This window comes from Anabrus simplex, chromosome 2 (assembly GCF_040414725.1).
Source record: "Anabrus simplex isolate iqAnaSimp1 chromosome 2, ASM4041472v1, whole genome shotgun sequence".
Classification (NCBI taxonomy): Eukaryota; Metazoa; Arthropoda; class Insecta; order Orthoptera; family Tettigoniidae; genus Anabrus; species Anabrus simplex.
The window spans coordinates 1,163,343,273-1,163,357,372 of NC_090266.1; the positions used below are offsets into that span (position 1 = coordinate 1,163,343,273).

General features: G+C 40.1%; 1 protein-coding gene across 1 annotated transcript in view; it reads right to left on the reverse strand.

Moving 5' to 3' along the window:
- The window catches only part of LOC136863821 (cell adhesion molecule Dscam2), a 760,504-nt gene extending 755,692 nt beyond the window's left edge, over positions 1-4,812 (reverse strand). Inside the window, exon 1 of the mRNA XM_067140158.2 lies at positions 4,410-4,812. Within this exon, the coding sequence (XP_066996259.2) occupies positions 4,410-4,812 (403 nt within the window). The remainder of the gene's footprint in view (positions 1-4,409) is intronic.
- Between the last annotated feature and the right edge of the window lie 9,288 nt (positions 4,813-14,100).

Consider the following 14,100-nt stretch of genomic DNA (forward strand, 5'->3'; position numbering starts at 1 on the left):
CTCCTGTCATTAATTGATTTCTCTTCGTTGCTCTTTCACTAGTTTTTTAAGTTTGCACTGTAAATATATTTATCACTAGGAACTCTGTAATTCGGCATTTCGCTGTTTTGGTCCCCCACACCATGAAAAAAGAGATGACTGACGTCTTTGGCTTAAGGTCCTTCTAGTTAAGATACTGTGGAACTGGTGAAGAATAATCTCCGAGAGATGAAATTCCAACTCGACAGAATTTCATATTTCGTTAGCAAATAATAATAATAATAATAATAATAATAATAATAATAATAATAATAATAATAATAATAATAATAATAATAATAATAATAATAATAATAATAATAATTTTTTAACTTTCCGAAGGTAAATGCTCCGGAGTTGTTCAGGATTATCGTTCTCACATGGAAGTAAGAGCTCCAAATAGGCGATTTTCAGTTTAGTCTTAATTAATCTTAAACTATGACGTTTTTCAGGTTATAGAAACTAATTGAGGATAAATAAAATTAGAAAAACCTGAAAATTAAAATATATGTAAACAGGTAATATCTGAAGAATTATAATTATATCTCTTACTGGTATGATCTGTTATTAACGTTTTTATTTGTTATTTTTGTCGAAATTTCCGGGACAAGACATTTTCCTCTTTTATCTATTCCGAATTAGCTTCAATGAACTATAAAACCTCACTGTTACATAAAACTCATTCTACCACTAACTCTCAGTGCATTCTGATTGTTGATGTGAATGAATTACTCGTACATCGAGCGTTGCCTGTCACTGAAACTGGAGCTAAAACCCTACATAACAGTCATCCGTCCGGAAGCCCTGTATGAAATGGATTGTCTGTCACTAAACAGAAAAGGCTTGATTGAAAAGAAAAAAAAGCTGGAAATCAGGGAGAGAACAAGTCTCCGGAAAATCCTAGGTCCCGTACTGGAAGATGGGGAATATCAGCGATGTAACATGTTAGAACTCTATTTCCAGATATTTAGTTTACAAGTTGTTTTATGTCGCACCGACACAGATAGGTCTTATAGGAGTCGGAAAGGACCATTTGTGTGTTTGGAAATTGGGAAACCACGGAAAACCATTTTCAGGGCAGTCGACAGTATTTTTCGAACACACTATCTCCCAAATGCAACCTCACAGCTGCGCGAGCCTAACCGCACGGTGAACTCACTCAGTTATTTCCAGGGAGCGTAGCTTACAAAAATGTCCGTACAACCAGGACGACGCAAAATGAGGAGGACATTAAAGAACTGCGGTTGACAGACTTACAAATCAGAGGGAACAAATGGATATCCTGAAGGAAGTCCGTGGTTTTCAGGAAACCCTCCACAAAAGAAAGGTAGCCCTAGGTTAGAGGAAAGAAATGAGTTACATCGAGAGAAGGTGCAACAATACTGGACAAAGGTCGACGCCCAAAAGTTGAACAAGCGTGGTGTCTAGTAGGCCCATTCGAAAGACGAAGAAAAAGAGGAAGAAAAACAAGAAGAAGGAATGAATTAGCAGAGTTTAAACTCATTCCGCTAGACAAATTCAATGAAGTTGTCAACCCATTTTACTGTCTATATCCTCTCTAAACATGCTCACAGCGTTCCTATTCTATTCAATTCTGTATTTATCTCAGAGAACGTATCCTTATGAAAGTTAAAATAAACTTATTCTTATTTCCTGTGAGAAGAAAAGTGATTTTTCTTTGTCTCAAGATATTCAATATCTGTATCAATCAATCACGAGTAGCATTCAGCTGGCTCTGACACTTATTTATTTTATACACAATGCTAGAGAAAGCATTTAGATACAAATTTGTTGGGCAAAATGATCGTAATTACTTTGTCTGCCAATTGTGCATGCACTTCTTCACATAGGTCTACAGCCGATAGTAAATATGATTTTCTGCTTGATGGCTCCTTTCATGGGAACATAGCGTGTATATTTTTAAGATGTTCCTGTGGTAAGAAATGATTTGTTGTTGTTATTACAATTTATAGGTATTGGAAACAGCCGTAAGTATTTACTGTGAGAGACGTCTGTGTTGCAGACTTCCCGGTCTGTATTCAAAAGTAGGAAGTTTATTTTTAAGAAAACTCTGCTCAGTTTCGTTATCCGAGGGCGAGTGTACCTTAATCCGGTACAACAGATCACTTCATTTGTGGAAGAACTGGCATTCAAACTTCAATCAACTTCCTATGCCATGGGGAACTGGAAGATTGAAATTCAAAACTTTCTTGACAATAAATATGACATCTTCTTCAGTAATTTTCTGACTATAGGGAAATAAATTGAAATCTGATAAGTGTATTTTGATGTATCTAGTTCATAAAATAGTATTTTCCGAACACTGTAACTGTGGAACACGCTAGGGTTACAATACAGTACCATGAATGACGTGAACAATTGTATTTGCTCAGAAATCACATTGTACTAGCCCATCTATGACCTATAGGCTTTCAAATGACCGAAAAATGCGAACTATTTTTGAAAAGATACTGTCAAACCTCATGGAAACATTGTAATTATGTGCCTGGCGTTAGTTCCTTTGAAGAGCGGTAAACTGACATGTTCTTAGATTCAGAATGCAAGATCAATCACTGCATACTGTGCTGCAAAAACTTTCGAATTCAAACAAAGAAATACGAACTCAGTTATTAGGAAAAATGGAAATGTTTAGGTGATGAATTAAGTAGTCATTTGCTTTTAATACTATAAGCGATCTAATATCTAGGTCTTCGTGACAAATGGAGTAAATTTATACTATACTGCTAACGTTAGCTTTCAGAACTGCTGTTGCCGGCAGCACTGAACAGGCTCGTCAGAAACTTATATGTTTTGAGGAATGATTAAGCTGAAATTTGCCCACAAGATCACCCGACCTAAAGGAGGGTGGCTTCTTCCTCTGGTACTTCGGTCACCATTCTACGAAAATAAACTAAGGACAAAATGGAAGGAGTAAAGGAAAGCACCTCATAATGCAAGGTTTTAGAAGTGGGTGGACGATGCTCTGCAGTAAAGTCTAACCAAATAATGTGCCAAATATTTTCACACTTAGGGAGTATATGTTTTACGTTAAAGAAACAAATCTGTCCGATATTTTTTCTGCACCATGTAAGCTACAATCTCGTGTAACTTTAATTAACCTGCTATAATGTATTTTAATAGCATCTGTTCTAATTTCGATGATTTTATTTCGTAAAATATTTTCAGTGATTTATTGCATTTAATTATTCTTATTTTAACTGTTACACGGAGGGCGTATAATTCTTACAACTTTTTACAATTATATCACCACTATTCATAAGCCGTGCTGTTCTTGTTTCAATTTCAAAGTAGTAGGGCCAGATGCTTTTAAATAAATATTTAAAGGCCCCAGCCCGAGGGAAACAAGATTTGTCTACGTGTTGGCCTCTGTATGAATTCCCAGAGCATCATTCGTTGGCCTCACGTGATAAGTAGGCTTCTAGACAGCTTCAGAGGGCACGTTAATGCACTTATACGTACAGAATTGGAGGCTGGTATCAGAAAGTCACAATTTCAATTTCTTATTCATGTTTATAACGAGAAGTAACGTCTCAGTGCTAGCAAATATATTTGGCGAGATATAGCAAGACATTGATTGCCAGCGCACCTAGCGGACGGCCTTGAAACTGAGTGTAGTAGTGCACTATGCATTATGAATTATGCTGAAAGTGTCAGGTTCCTAGTTGTCGTTAATTAAAAAGTGGTTACAGGAGTTTTCCCATTTGATATCTGATTGTAAAATTATATTATGTGACGTTCACAGCAATGAGGGGAGTGAAACTTGATTTATCTATTTCTCCCTAATCAGTTATTATGCATTTAGCAAGATAGACATGGTTTGTAATTGATGCCTATTAAAATAATTATTTGAGAGTCTATTTTAAGCAACTAAAGAACATTTTAGCACCTAAAAGTCCGAGATCTAGTAATCGCTATTACATGCTTCCGTGGTGGTGGAAGTGTAGTGTGTTGTGTGAATACGAAGAGAAACGTGTTGTAACAAACACAAACACTCATATTCTGAGGCAGAAGAATTAATTAGACGTGATTAAAATCCCAGATCCAGCCGGGAATCGAACACGGGACCTTCTGAACAAAACACCTCAACGCTGACAATTCAACCAAGGATTCGGACAAAATTAAATCATTACTGAGTTTCATTATTTCTTTCAGCATAAACATTCAACTTTCGTAGTAGAACAAGGCAGAAATAATTATTTAGTTTCGTTTTTCTATCAATTTTAACATGCAACATTTGTAGTTTCAACTTGACACCTGATGTTTAAGGTCGGGCCGCCAGGTACGCCACTGTCAACAGGTTTCTCAGTTTAGTATGGGAGAATACGGAAGTGTTCAGTATTGTCTATTGTGTATTTGGTGTTAGTACTTACCAGCTCTCAGCTTTACGTCTCGACTCAGCACTTTCCCCAGGGTATTGCTGGCCATACAGCGATATACGGCTCGGTGGACATCCAGACGGAATTCGGCAGCGCTGAACGGAGGAAAAATGAGTGACCCGTTGCTTGCTTGGTAGCGGAGTCTTGCAATACCACCAGCTGGAGAACCATCGGCCAACAGCCACTTCACCGTGGGCAAGGGACTTCCACGAGCGCTGCAGTCCAGTCGACCACCAGTTGTGTTGGAGAATTCGAAGCGAGGTGGTGGCTCCAGGACCAGCAACGGTCCTTGCCCCTCGAGAAGCGCAAATACGCATTCTGTAAACAAACATATCAAGTTATTTAAGTCCAGCTCATAGTCCTTCTCAAATACATATAAGTAAGGTGAGCATGCCATGGATTACAGAACACTAGAAGTAGATCTAGCTAATGTGGAGAGAACAACTTAAAGCCACTGGTGGAATCCGGTTCGTGCTCGGATACCGGATCCCTTGAACCTCCACGTTTTGTTATGACGTAGAGGGAAATATCAAAGGAAAAAGTACGTTAAATTCACGATAATCAGAGGAAACGTCTAAATACAGCCGAGGAATTTCATAAATGAATGAACGAAACATCGTAACATATTTAGCTCGTCCTTAACAGTGTTCCATACAATACACTTTTAAGTAATTTTCTGGAAATTTCGTATTCATTAATTTGCTTTTACTTATAATGTTATAATGATCGATTGTCATTTATAATTATCAGGTAATTTTTCTCATTTTAATGTACTTCCTTTTAACCTTCTTTTGTTATTGTAAGATTTCTTGTTGAGATAAAATTTCTTGTCATGTTTACTTTTAATAGAAATGTTTGTTGTTGTTGTTGTTGTTGTTGATGTATGTTTAAATTTTACTTCGATGTCATGCTCTTGTAAGCAATCATTGCCACCGGGATATCTCTTAACTACAATGTATTGTCATAATAATAATAATTTGTCCATTGATATTGTTTTAGTCGACATATGCATGCAAACGCATGATCAAGTGATAGATTCCACTAAAAATTCTGGAAGTTTTGCAAAGGGTCGTGCCTTGTGAAGACTAGTTTAATCCTAGAAGGATCGTGAGAGATCTTCTAGGTCAGGTGAGAAACGTTTTCATATTTTCTCTCTATTCGTCTCATTTCCTTAAGTTGAACTTTTCCAGTATTCACTGTCACTCTTGGAACTGTTTGATGTCCATATGCAGCTGTTTTCTCACCTAATAATTAACAGCGACATTTTATTGTTAAGTTATCCAGTATATAACAACTCATGCGTCCTGGAAAAGAACGAAATTCCTTGCACTATATACATTATAGTACTGTTAACTGAAAAATAATGGATTGTGAAGTTCACAGACGGATCGACAGTGGAGAAGTTATGTAATGAAGATGAGCAAATAATTAAAGCTACACACAAGAATTGTCCCCAGAAAGAGAGGATAGAGTTCAGGTATGAAATCATTTTAAAATCGTGTCGAAACAATGGATTAACTGTCCGGAATACATGCTTGTCTGTCAATGTGATACTTTTTAACACAACGAAATCCACTGATTGTATATTACACTCAAAGCGCACTCAGAATGGGACTCCACCGAAGGAGATGAATTTTGGACTGCGTGACATGCGTTCATTTGCTGTGCAAGTAATCTTACGAACATAACAGGCGATGCCTAGCAGAGTCAATGTGGAATAGTTGACTGAAAATACATCAGTTTGTCAATATTTGGGAATGGAATGCAGTTTCATGGTTGATGTGAATGACCTGTAAACGTAATACATTAAAGAAGGAATGAACAACTGCGTAGTACTGCCTGATGAGCGACAAGTGGAAGTTAGATACTGGATGAGGAGATGATATTGGATATTGGGAATATTGGGAGAGGAATACATTTACCCGCTTGACGGTGTTAAAATTAATGCCGTTACCTACCTCAATATCGATGCAAAGGGACATAGCGACGAGTGACTTTGTCTGCCGCTTAACGAAACATTTCTGGAAGGGATTCCTGGCTGTTGAAGGATTCAGCTATGCTGCGATGATGATCCGTGGGCTTCTCGAAAACGTCAAAGTGAATAGCGAATACTTCTTGACGAAAATTATGAGCCCATATTTCCGGGAAGATACACCACGTTTATACAAACAGAACGTCTCATACGTTTTAATTCACAAGAAAAAGCCATTTAACCGTACAATGTAATTATTAGTTACATTTTACGAAAAACTGAGGGAGAAAAACAGTAATCCGCGTTGTACCGTCCACAGTGAAGTGATGTGACACCATACCTCGGATATTTGTGCCTCATGGATATTTGAAACAGCGATAAACGTATTATCATATACAGTCGCTGGACATTTTACAGAAAGGAGTAGGAGAGAATACCCATTTCTATCTTCAGCATACAATGAAAAATCGAGCTGAAGCGCTGTTATCATCAATACTGGTGGTTCAGATAAAAACAGACGCAGCTGGTGTCACGGTTGAAGGAATATTTGAAATATTCCTCTTATATCCCGATTAGATATTTTTAAATAACGAAATATACACCGCCGGAGAAAACAACAACAGGCAAGGACTATGTTTACTGGCACCAGGATATAATATGTGTATACTGAGGGTTTGTTGTGTTAGTGATACATTTGTCACGGACATGGCGCTCAGGAGGCCTTTCCGTGCGCACTCTGCTTTGATTCTTCAGAAAGTAACTGTGCTGAGGTTAGAGGTGTACAGTGTTTGTAACATTCATTCTAGGGTTCAACCATGCCCCGCAGACGAGTACGGGCTCCTGTTGAACAACTGGAGCCATTTGAATGTGGTTGCATTTTGGGCCTGCGGGAAGCCTGACGGACGTATCGATGGATTGCTGGACATGTTGGGCACAATGTATCGGTGGTGTGTCGCTGCTTTAAGGAGTGGTTTGGGGAACATTCCCATACCCGTAGACCAGGCTCCGGACGTCCACATAGTACAGACGTACGTCAAGATCGACGCATCGTACGAGCAGCGGTGGCCGACCGAACATCATGCAGGAATGAAATCCGGTCACATGTTTCACCTGCTGTGTCACCAAAAACCACGTCCGGCTCCATGGCTAACTGGTTAGCGTGCTGGCCTTTGGTCACAGGGGTCCCAGATTCTATTCCCGTCTGGGTCAGGAATTTTAACCATAATTGGTTAATTTCTCTGGCACTGGGGGCTGGGTGTATGTGTCGTCTTCATCATCATTTCATCCTCATCACGACGCGTCAAATAAAAAGGCCTGCATCTGGCGAGAAGAACTTGTACTCGGATACTCCCGGCACTAAAAGCCATACGCCATTTTAGTTTTACCAAGAACCATTGGGAAATGTTACGATCACGTGTGCCTATGGCCTGGCTACAACTAGCACAACGACGCCGTCAAGCGCTGCTACTCCGGTGTCGTGAAAGAGTCGACTAAAGGGAGGAACGGCACTCTGTTGTCTTCAGTGACGAGAGTAGTTCCAGTCTGCATGCAAGTGACGGACGTACACGTGTACGGCCTATTCCGGAGCGCGTTCGCTCGCGACACTCAGGTCCACTCTAGGCTTCATGGTGTGGGAGTTGTTGAACCTGTCCTACTGCCATTTCTCCGACAGTAAGGTGATGTGTTTTTTCAGCAGGACAGTGCACAACCACATACAGCTACGGCGATGCAACGTGCTCTACGAGGTATACAACTGCCCTGGTCAGCAAGATCACCGGTTCTCTCGCTAATTTAACACGTATGGGATATGATGAAGCGGAAACTTGAGCGTTCTCCAGACCTGCATGAACCACAGCCGAATTGCATCAAAATGTGCAAGATGCTTGGGACAATCCTTCGCAGGATGCCATTCGGCATCTTTATGATTGTTCACATGCGCGAATACACACCTACATTACCACCAGAGAGGGGTACACGGTGTATTGATACGTCTGTTTGAGCACCCTTTACTGTGGCATATGTGTTTCATTTGGTATGAATTTGTAATCATATACTCCTGCACTGATAAACTACGTGTCACATCGCTTGTCAATAAATTTATATCGTCCTCGAGGCTGTTGCATGTTTTTTTCCGGCAGTGCAGTTTCTAATAATGTATGGAACAAACATAATACTACTATGTTGCTGAGTTTCTACAAAATGTAAGTACTGTGTATTTACATAGTACAATATCGTTTTATAGAATTTATAGGTCCAGCTGCATGGCTGAATGGTTAGCGTACTGGCCTTTGGTCCAGAGGGTCCCGGGTTCGGTTCCCGGCCGGGTCGGAGATTTTAACCTTAAATGGTTGATTCCCTTGGCTCAGGGACTGGGTATTTGTACTGTCCCCAACATCCCTGCAACTCACACACCACACATAACACAATCCACCACCACAATGGCACGCGGTTACGTACACCGCCCACCCTCATCGGAGGGTCTGCCTTACAAGGGCTGCACCCGGCTAGGAATAGCCAAACGAATTTAAATAGAATTTAGAGCATTTCTTGTGTGTTGGCTGTGAATTTCCTTTTGCTCACATGGGATACAATTATAAATGATGCTACAAAATTCCAATAAATTCATATTCCGATCACTTCCCTGGAGTAAGTATGTTAGATTGGCGAGGGCGACAAATACAAAGACATTCTATATGCTGGAATGGATGTTAACAATCACCCATGCTGAAATTAGAATGGCATATTTCAACAACACAGTGGAAATCAAATTAACTTTGCTATCCTTTCAACTATCTCAGTTAACTAGAAAGAGACTCATGACAATTAAACATAGTTTCTTTCCTTACTAGGGAGAGTTTCCCTTTAGGTCGAGACCATTGTTATAATATACAGTACTCCACAGTTAAAGGATTCTCTGTTAAGAGAATAAAATGTAAGGAAAGGACTTTTCGTTGAAGTGTTCCAGTCTATAGAAGGAGCAGCCAGAGTTCATTATATTGTTCAAACAGACGATCAAATTAATGGCGATAATTTCAATCAAGACGTTATACCTTTCCTTAAAGTGATTTTATTATCAGTTCTATTTCAAATAAAAAAATAATGATCGGTAATAATTAACGAACTCCTCTACAATCACTTCAAGATCTCCAAACGCGCAATGAAAAGAATTCACGCTTGAAGCAGCTGACTCCATCAGTAAACTATTTCTTTGTAATTACAAGGAAATGTTCCATAGTCAAACAGCGAACATTCACAATGGCATACTGTATATATCATACTCTCAAACTTCTCAAATAAATAAATAAATAAATAAATAAATAAATAAATAAATAAATAAATAAATAAATAAATAAATAAATAAATAAATAAATAAATAAGTGGAAATCGAATTAACTTTGTTATGTACATACATATATCTTCAGTACACACCGCTATATCTGTCAGCATTCAGTCTGCAAGCCTCTGTGTATTTAAATGAAGCGTCTCGATAATTCTGTATTTGCAAGTACCTCTGTGACCTCGTTTCATTCCAACATCTCTACCATGTAATCATTAAAAATTAGTCTGTCAATCGTCGACTTGTTCTCCCTCCACTTTTCTTACCCTCGATGACCGAGTCCATTATTCTCCTCACATGACCCTAACACTGAAGCCGGTTCATAAACATAAAATAGGATATAAATATATATACTGCATGTACAGACGATGTTGGGAGATAAGTACAAATAACTTTTCGGAACGTAGAGAAAAATGTCCGCACTTCATAAAATATTATTCTTTTACATTTTACGAATGGTGTGTGCGAGGGAGGAGCTTAAAGAATAGTCCGAAATTTGTGAGGTAGGTAGTAGCTTTTTTTTTGCCCCTCGGCTAATGCCACCAGCAGTACCACGCTGCAGGCGGGATGTATGCACGATTTGTAAGAAGCAATTTTCTAAGTACATCACTGCATTACAGTCGTATACATCACTTCACTGCGCCTTGATGATGTATTCTGCATACATAATGCATAAGAAGCAATTAATCTTGCTAGTGGCTTTACGCCACACCGACTTATGGCTACGATGGGATAGGAAAGGCCTAGGAGTTGGAAGGAAGCCGCCGTGGCCTTAATTAAGGTACAGTCCCAATATTTGCCTGGTGTGAAAATGGTAAACCACGGAAAAACCATCTTCAGGGCTGCCGACAGTGGGATTCGAACCCACTATCTCCCGGATATAAGCTAGAAGAAAACAAAACAGATCACCGATGGGGGCTTCAAAGCTCACAACCTTGTTAGCTAACAACTCGTTACCTCCGAGTAAGCACACGAAACTTCTTCGTAACTCTGGATACCTGGAGCAAAAAGTAAACAAGAAAACTACACCAGGTGATAACCGGTCCACCTCGGCCCTTGGCCGGGTTTGCAGACCTTCGGAATCTGGGGAGCCTGCACCTTCATGTAAGAAGAAGAAACACATTAACTACTTGGCAACGATCAGTGTCAATTACCTCCTTAAAACTGGGAGACTAAAACATTCATTAGAAGACCTAACGAAATATAACATTCAGATATATTTTTGCTATTTGCTTTTCGTCACACCGACACAAATAGCTCTTATTGCGACGATGGGACAGGAAAAGCCTAGGGGTGGGAAGGAAGCGGCCGTGGCCTTAGTTAAGATACCGCCCCAGCATTTGACTGGTGTGAAAATGGGGAACTACGGAAAACAATCTTCAGGGCTGCCAACAGTGGGGTTCGAACCCACTACCTCCCGGATGCAAGCTCACAGCTGCGCGACCTTAACCGCACGGCCAACTCGCCCGGTTAAGGGAGAACCAGGCCAAAGAGTGATGAAATATATTATGCTACATCTGAGCATAGGTTTCATAGTCGTGGTTTCCCATTTTCACACCAGGCAAATGCTGGGGCTGTACCTGAATTAAGGCCACGGCCGTTTCTTACCAACTCCTAGGCTTATCCTATCCCATCGTCGCCATATGACCTATCTGTGTCGATGCGACGTAAAACCCCTAGCGAAAAAAAAAGGTTTCATAGTCAACAACAAAATTATTAACTCCACCGTTTCCTTCTCATCTCTAAATGAAAGAATCGCCAATCAACGATACCAACAATAAAGATAGAAAATTGGTTGAAAAGTTCTAGGCAGAACTAAAACAGACAATGGGCAGGATACCGAAACACCACACAATAATCCTAATGGGGGCATCATTGTCCAAATCGGGAAAGAGAGGAAATTCAAGACCACAATTGGGGAATATCCAGCCCACAAGAAAACCAACAGAAATGGAGAGCAACTGATCGATCTATGCTGAAAGTACAGTCTAGTCCTTAAGTGCACTGCTTTTAAACGCCTGTCCAGGGAAGCGAAGACACGATGTCCGAACCCCATGTTGATTTGTTTTTACAAGTTGTTTATGTCGCACCGACACATATAGATCATATGGCGACGAAGGGGTAGGAAAGGGATAGGAGTGGGAAGCAAGCGGCCGTGGCCTTCATTAAGGTACAGCCCCAGCCTTTGCCTGGTGTGAAAATAGGAATCCATGGAAAACCATCTTCAGGGCTGCTGACAGTGGGATTTGAACCCACTGTCTTCCGAATACAGGATACTGGCCGCACTTAAGCGACTGCAGCTACCGAGCTCGGTGAACCCCATGTTAGGGGAGTTCCGACTTGACCACGGCGCAATTAGCAGAAGAAATCACAAAGAAGGTATAGATGTCAATGTCCTAACAAGAGAAAATATTGATTCAGATCACTACTTGTCTGTGGTCAAAATTAATTTCATTCCTCTCACAACACATAGAGATCCCAGCTGCAGAAAGTCGAAGGTTCCAAGATTCAATGCAATCATGTTGAAAGATAACTATGACTTCACCAAAACCTTAGCTGACAATAAAAAAAAGGATCAGCCTCAACTGCAGAAGGCAATAATAGATGCAGCAGCAAAATCCATCCAGTCAAGCAGAAGAAACAAACATCCATGGTGGACCACGGCACGTTACAATGCAATTGTAGAGAAAAGGCAAGCATGGCTCAAGTGGAACAGTAAAAAGAGCAATGTTAACAACACAAACTTCTTAACAACACGGAAATCTACCGCCAGAATGAGCAGAAACGCTATGAGGCCATACAATAAGGACCAAACCCTCAGGGAAGAAATTACCCCCTACTCATGTCCTACACTTCCCCTCAAGGGATCAGATGAGAAGATGAATACGAACAATGAGGATTGCACATCTGCCCTAGCAGAATATTTTAACAATCTCTTCAATTCAGAGGTACAAAGAAAGGAACTACTCTTTAAAATAAAAGGTGTTCCTAACCCAAATTCCCTTCCACCAAAGAAGAAGGAGATCCGTAAAGTTATTTGTGAGCCTATGTTCAAGAAAGCAGCGGGTGAAAATGGTTATCATCTCAGAACTCTGAAAATATGCACACGAAGATTCCATTAAGTGTATTCATTAGATTATATCTGACATCTCAATAACAGAGAAACTACCTAGTGATTGAACATTGGCTATCATCCACTGTTTGCACAAGAAGGGAGACAAGTCTGACTTAAAAACTATAGCGGAGTCTCACTTCTCTCGGTGACCTACAAGATACTTTCTAAGGTACTTAGAAGCTCAGTTTTATTCCTGCATTGGAGTGTATCAAGCCGCATTCAGGAAATGAAGATCATGTGCGGAACAGATACTGAACCTGAAAAATGTCCTCACAAAAACTTTAGCTCTTCACACCTTGTGGTAATTTTCGTTGACTTCCATAGATAAACGATCTCTCTTTCAGACCCTTGTTGAGTTGAGACTAGACAATTAGACACTGAACATCGTAAGGGCTACTTTAACAAATACCAGGTCAAAGGTAAAATTCAGAGGCGATCTCGTAAAAAGATTTGATATCAGAACAGGTGTTAGGCGAGGATATGGTTTATCCCTATTCTCATCAACTGCATGCTAGAGAAAGTCATTCGTGAATTGAATGGGCGAAAACTCTATCAGGCAACTCGGGGTTAAAAATCGGCTTCAAGAAGGACAAGTCGAACATCAATTGTCTGGCCTTCGCAGATGACCTCACACTCCTAGCATCAAGTACGGAGGAAGATACATACCACTTTCCACCCTCAGTCAAATAACAGCTGAAAGAGGGTTGAGGTTTGCCATTAACAAAACGGAGTTCATCACCGACATCAGCGATGCACCCAATTCAATCTCACACAAGGATACAGTAATAAAGAAGACTAACTCCTAAAAATACCTCGGAGAATGGATAACATCAAACGTTAGTGCGGACCTAGCCATGAAAGCCAGGTGTACCGATCTGGAGAGAGAACTTTCCATCCCTGTAAGAACGTTTACAAGTCGAAATACCTTTCCCTTCGCCTAAAACTTCGACGCTATGAAACCGTAGTAAGACCTTCGATACGGTGTACATCAGAATGCTTGAACATGGTCCAAAAAGGGTCAACTTTTAAATTTGGAACTGAAGGAACGAAATATCCTGAGAAAATCATGGGTCACATTAAAGGGGGAGGTCAATACAAAATCAGGCATAACAACACTTAGAAAGTATAACATCATCCGTGAGAAGGAAGATACTTATCTCCTGCGGCCTCATAGTCAGAATGGACAACAAGAGACTGATCTCAAGAATCTTCAACAGCATTTCTAGAGGGAAGGGGAAAAATTCTAAATGAACGAAATTGG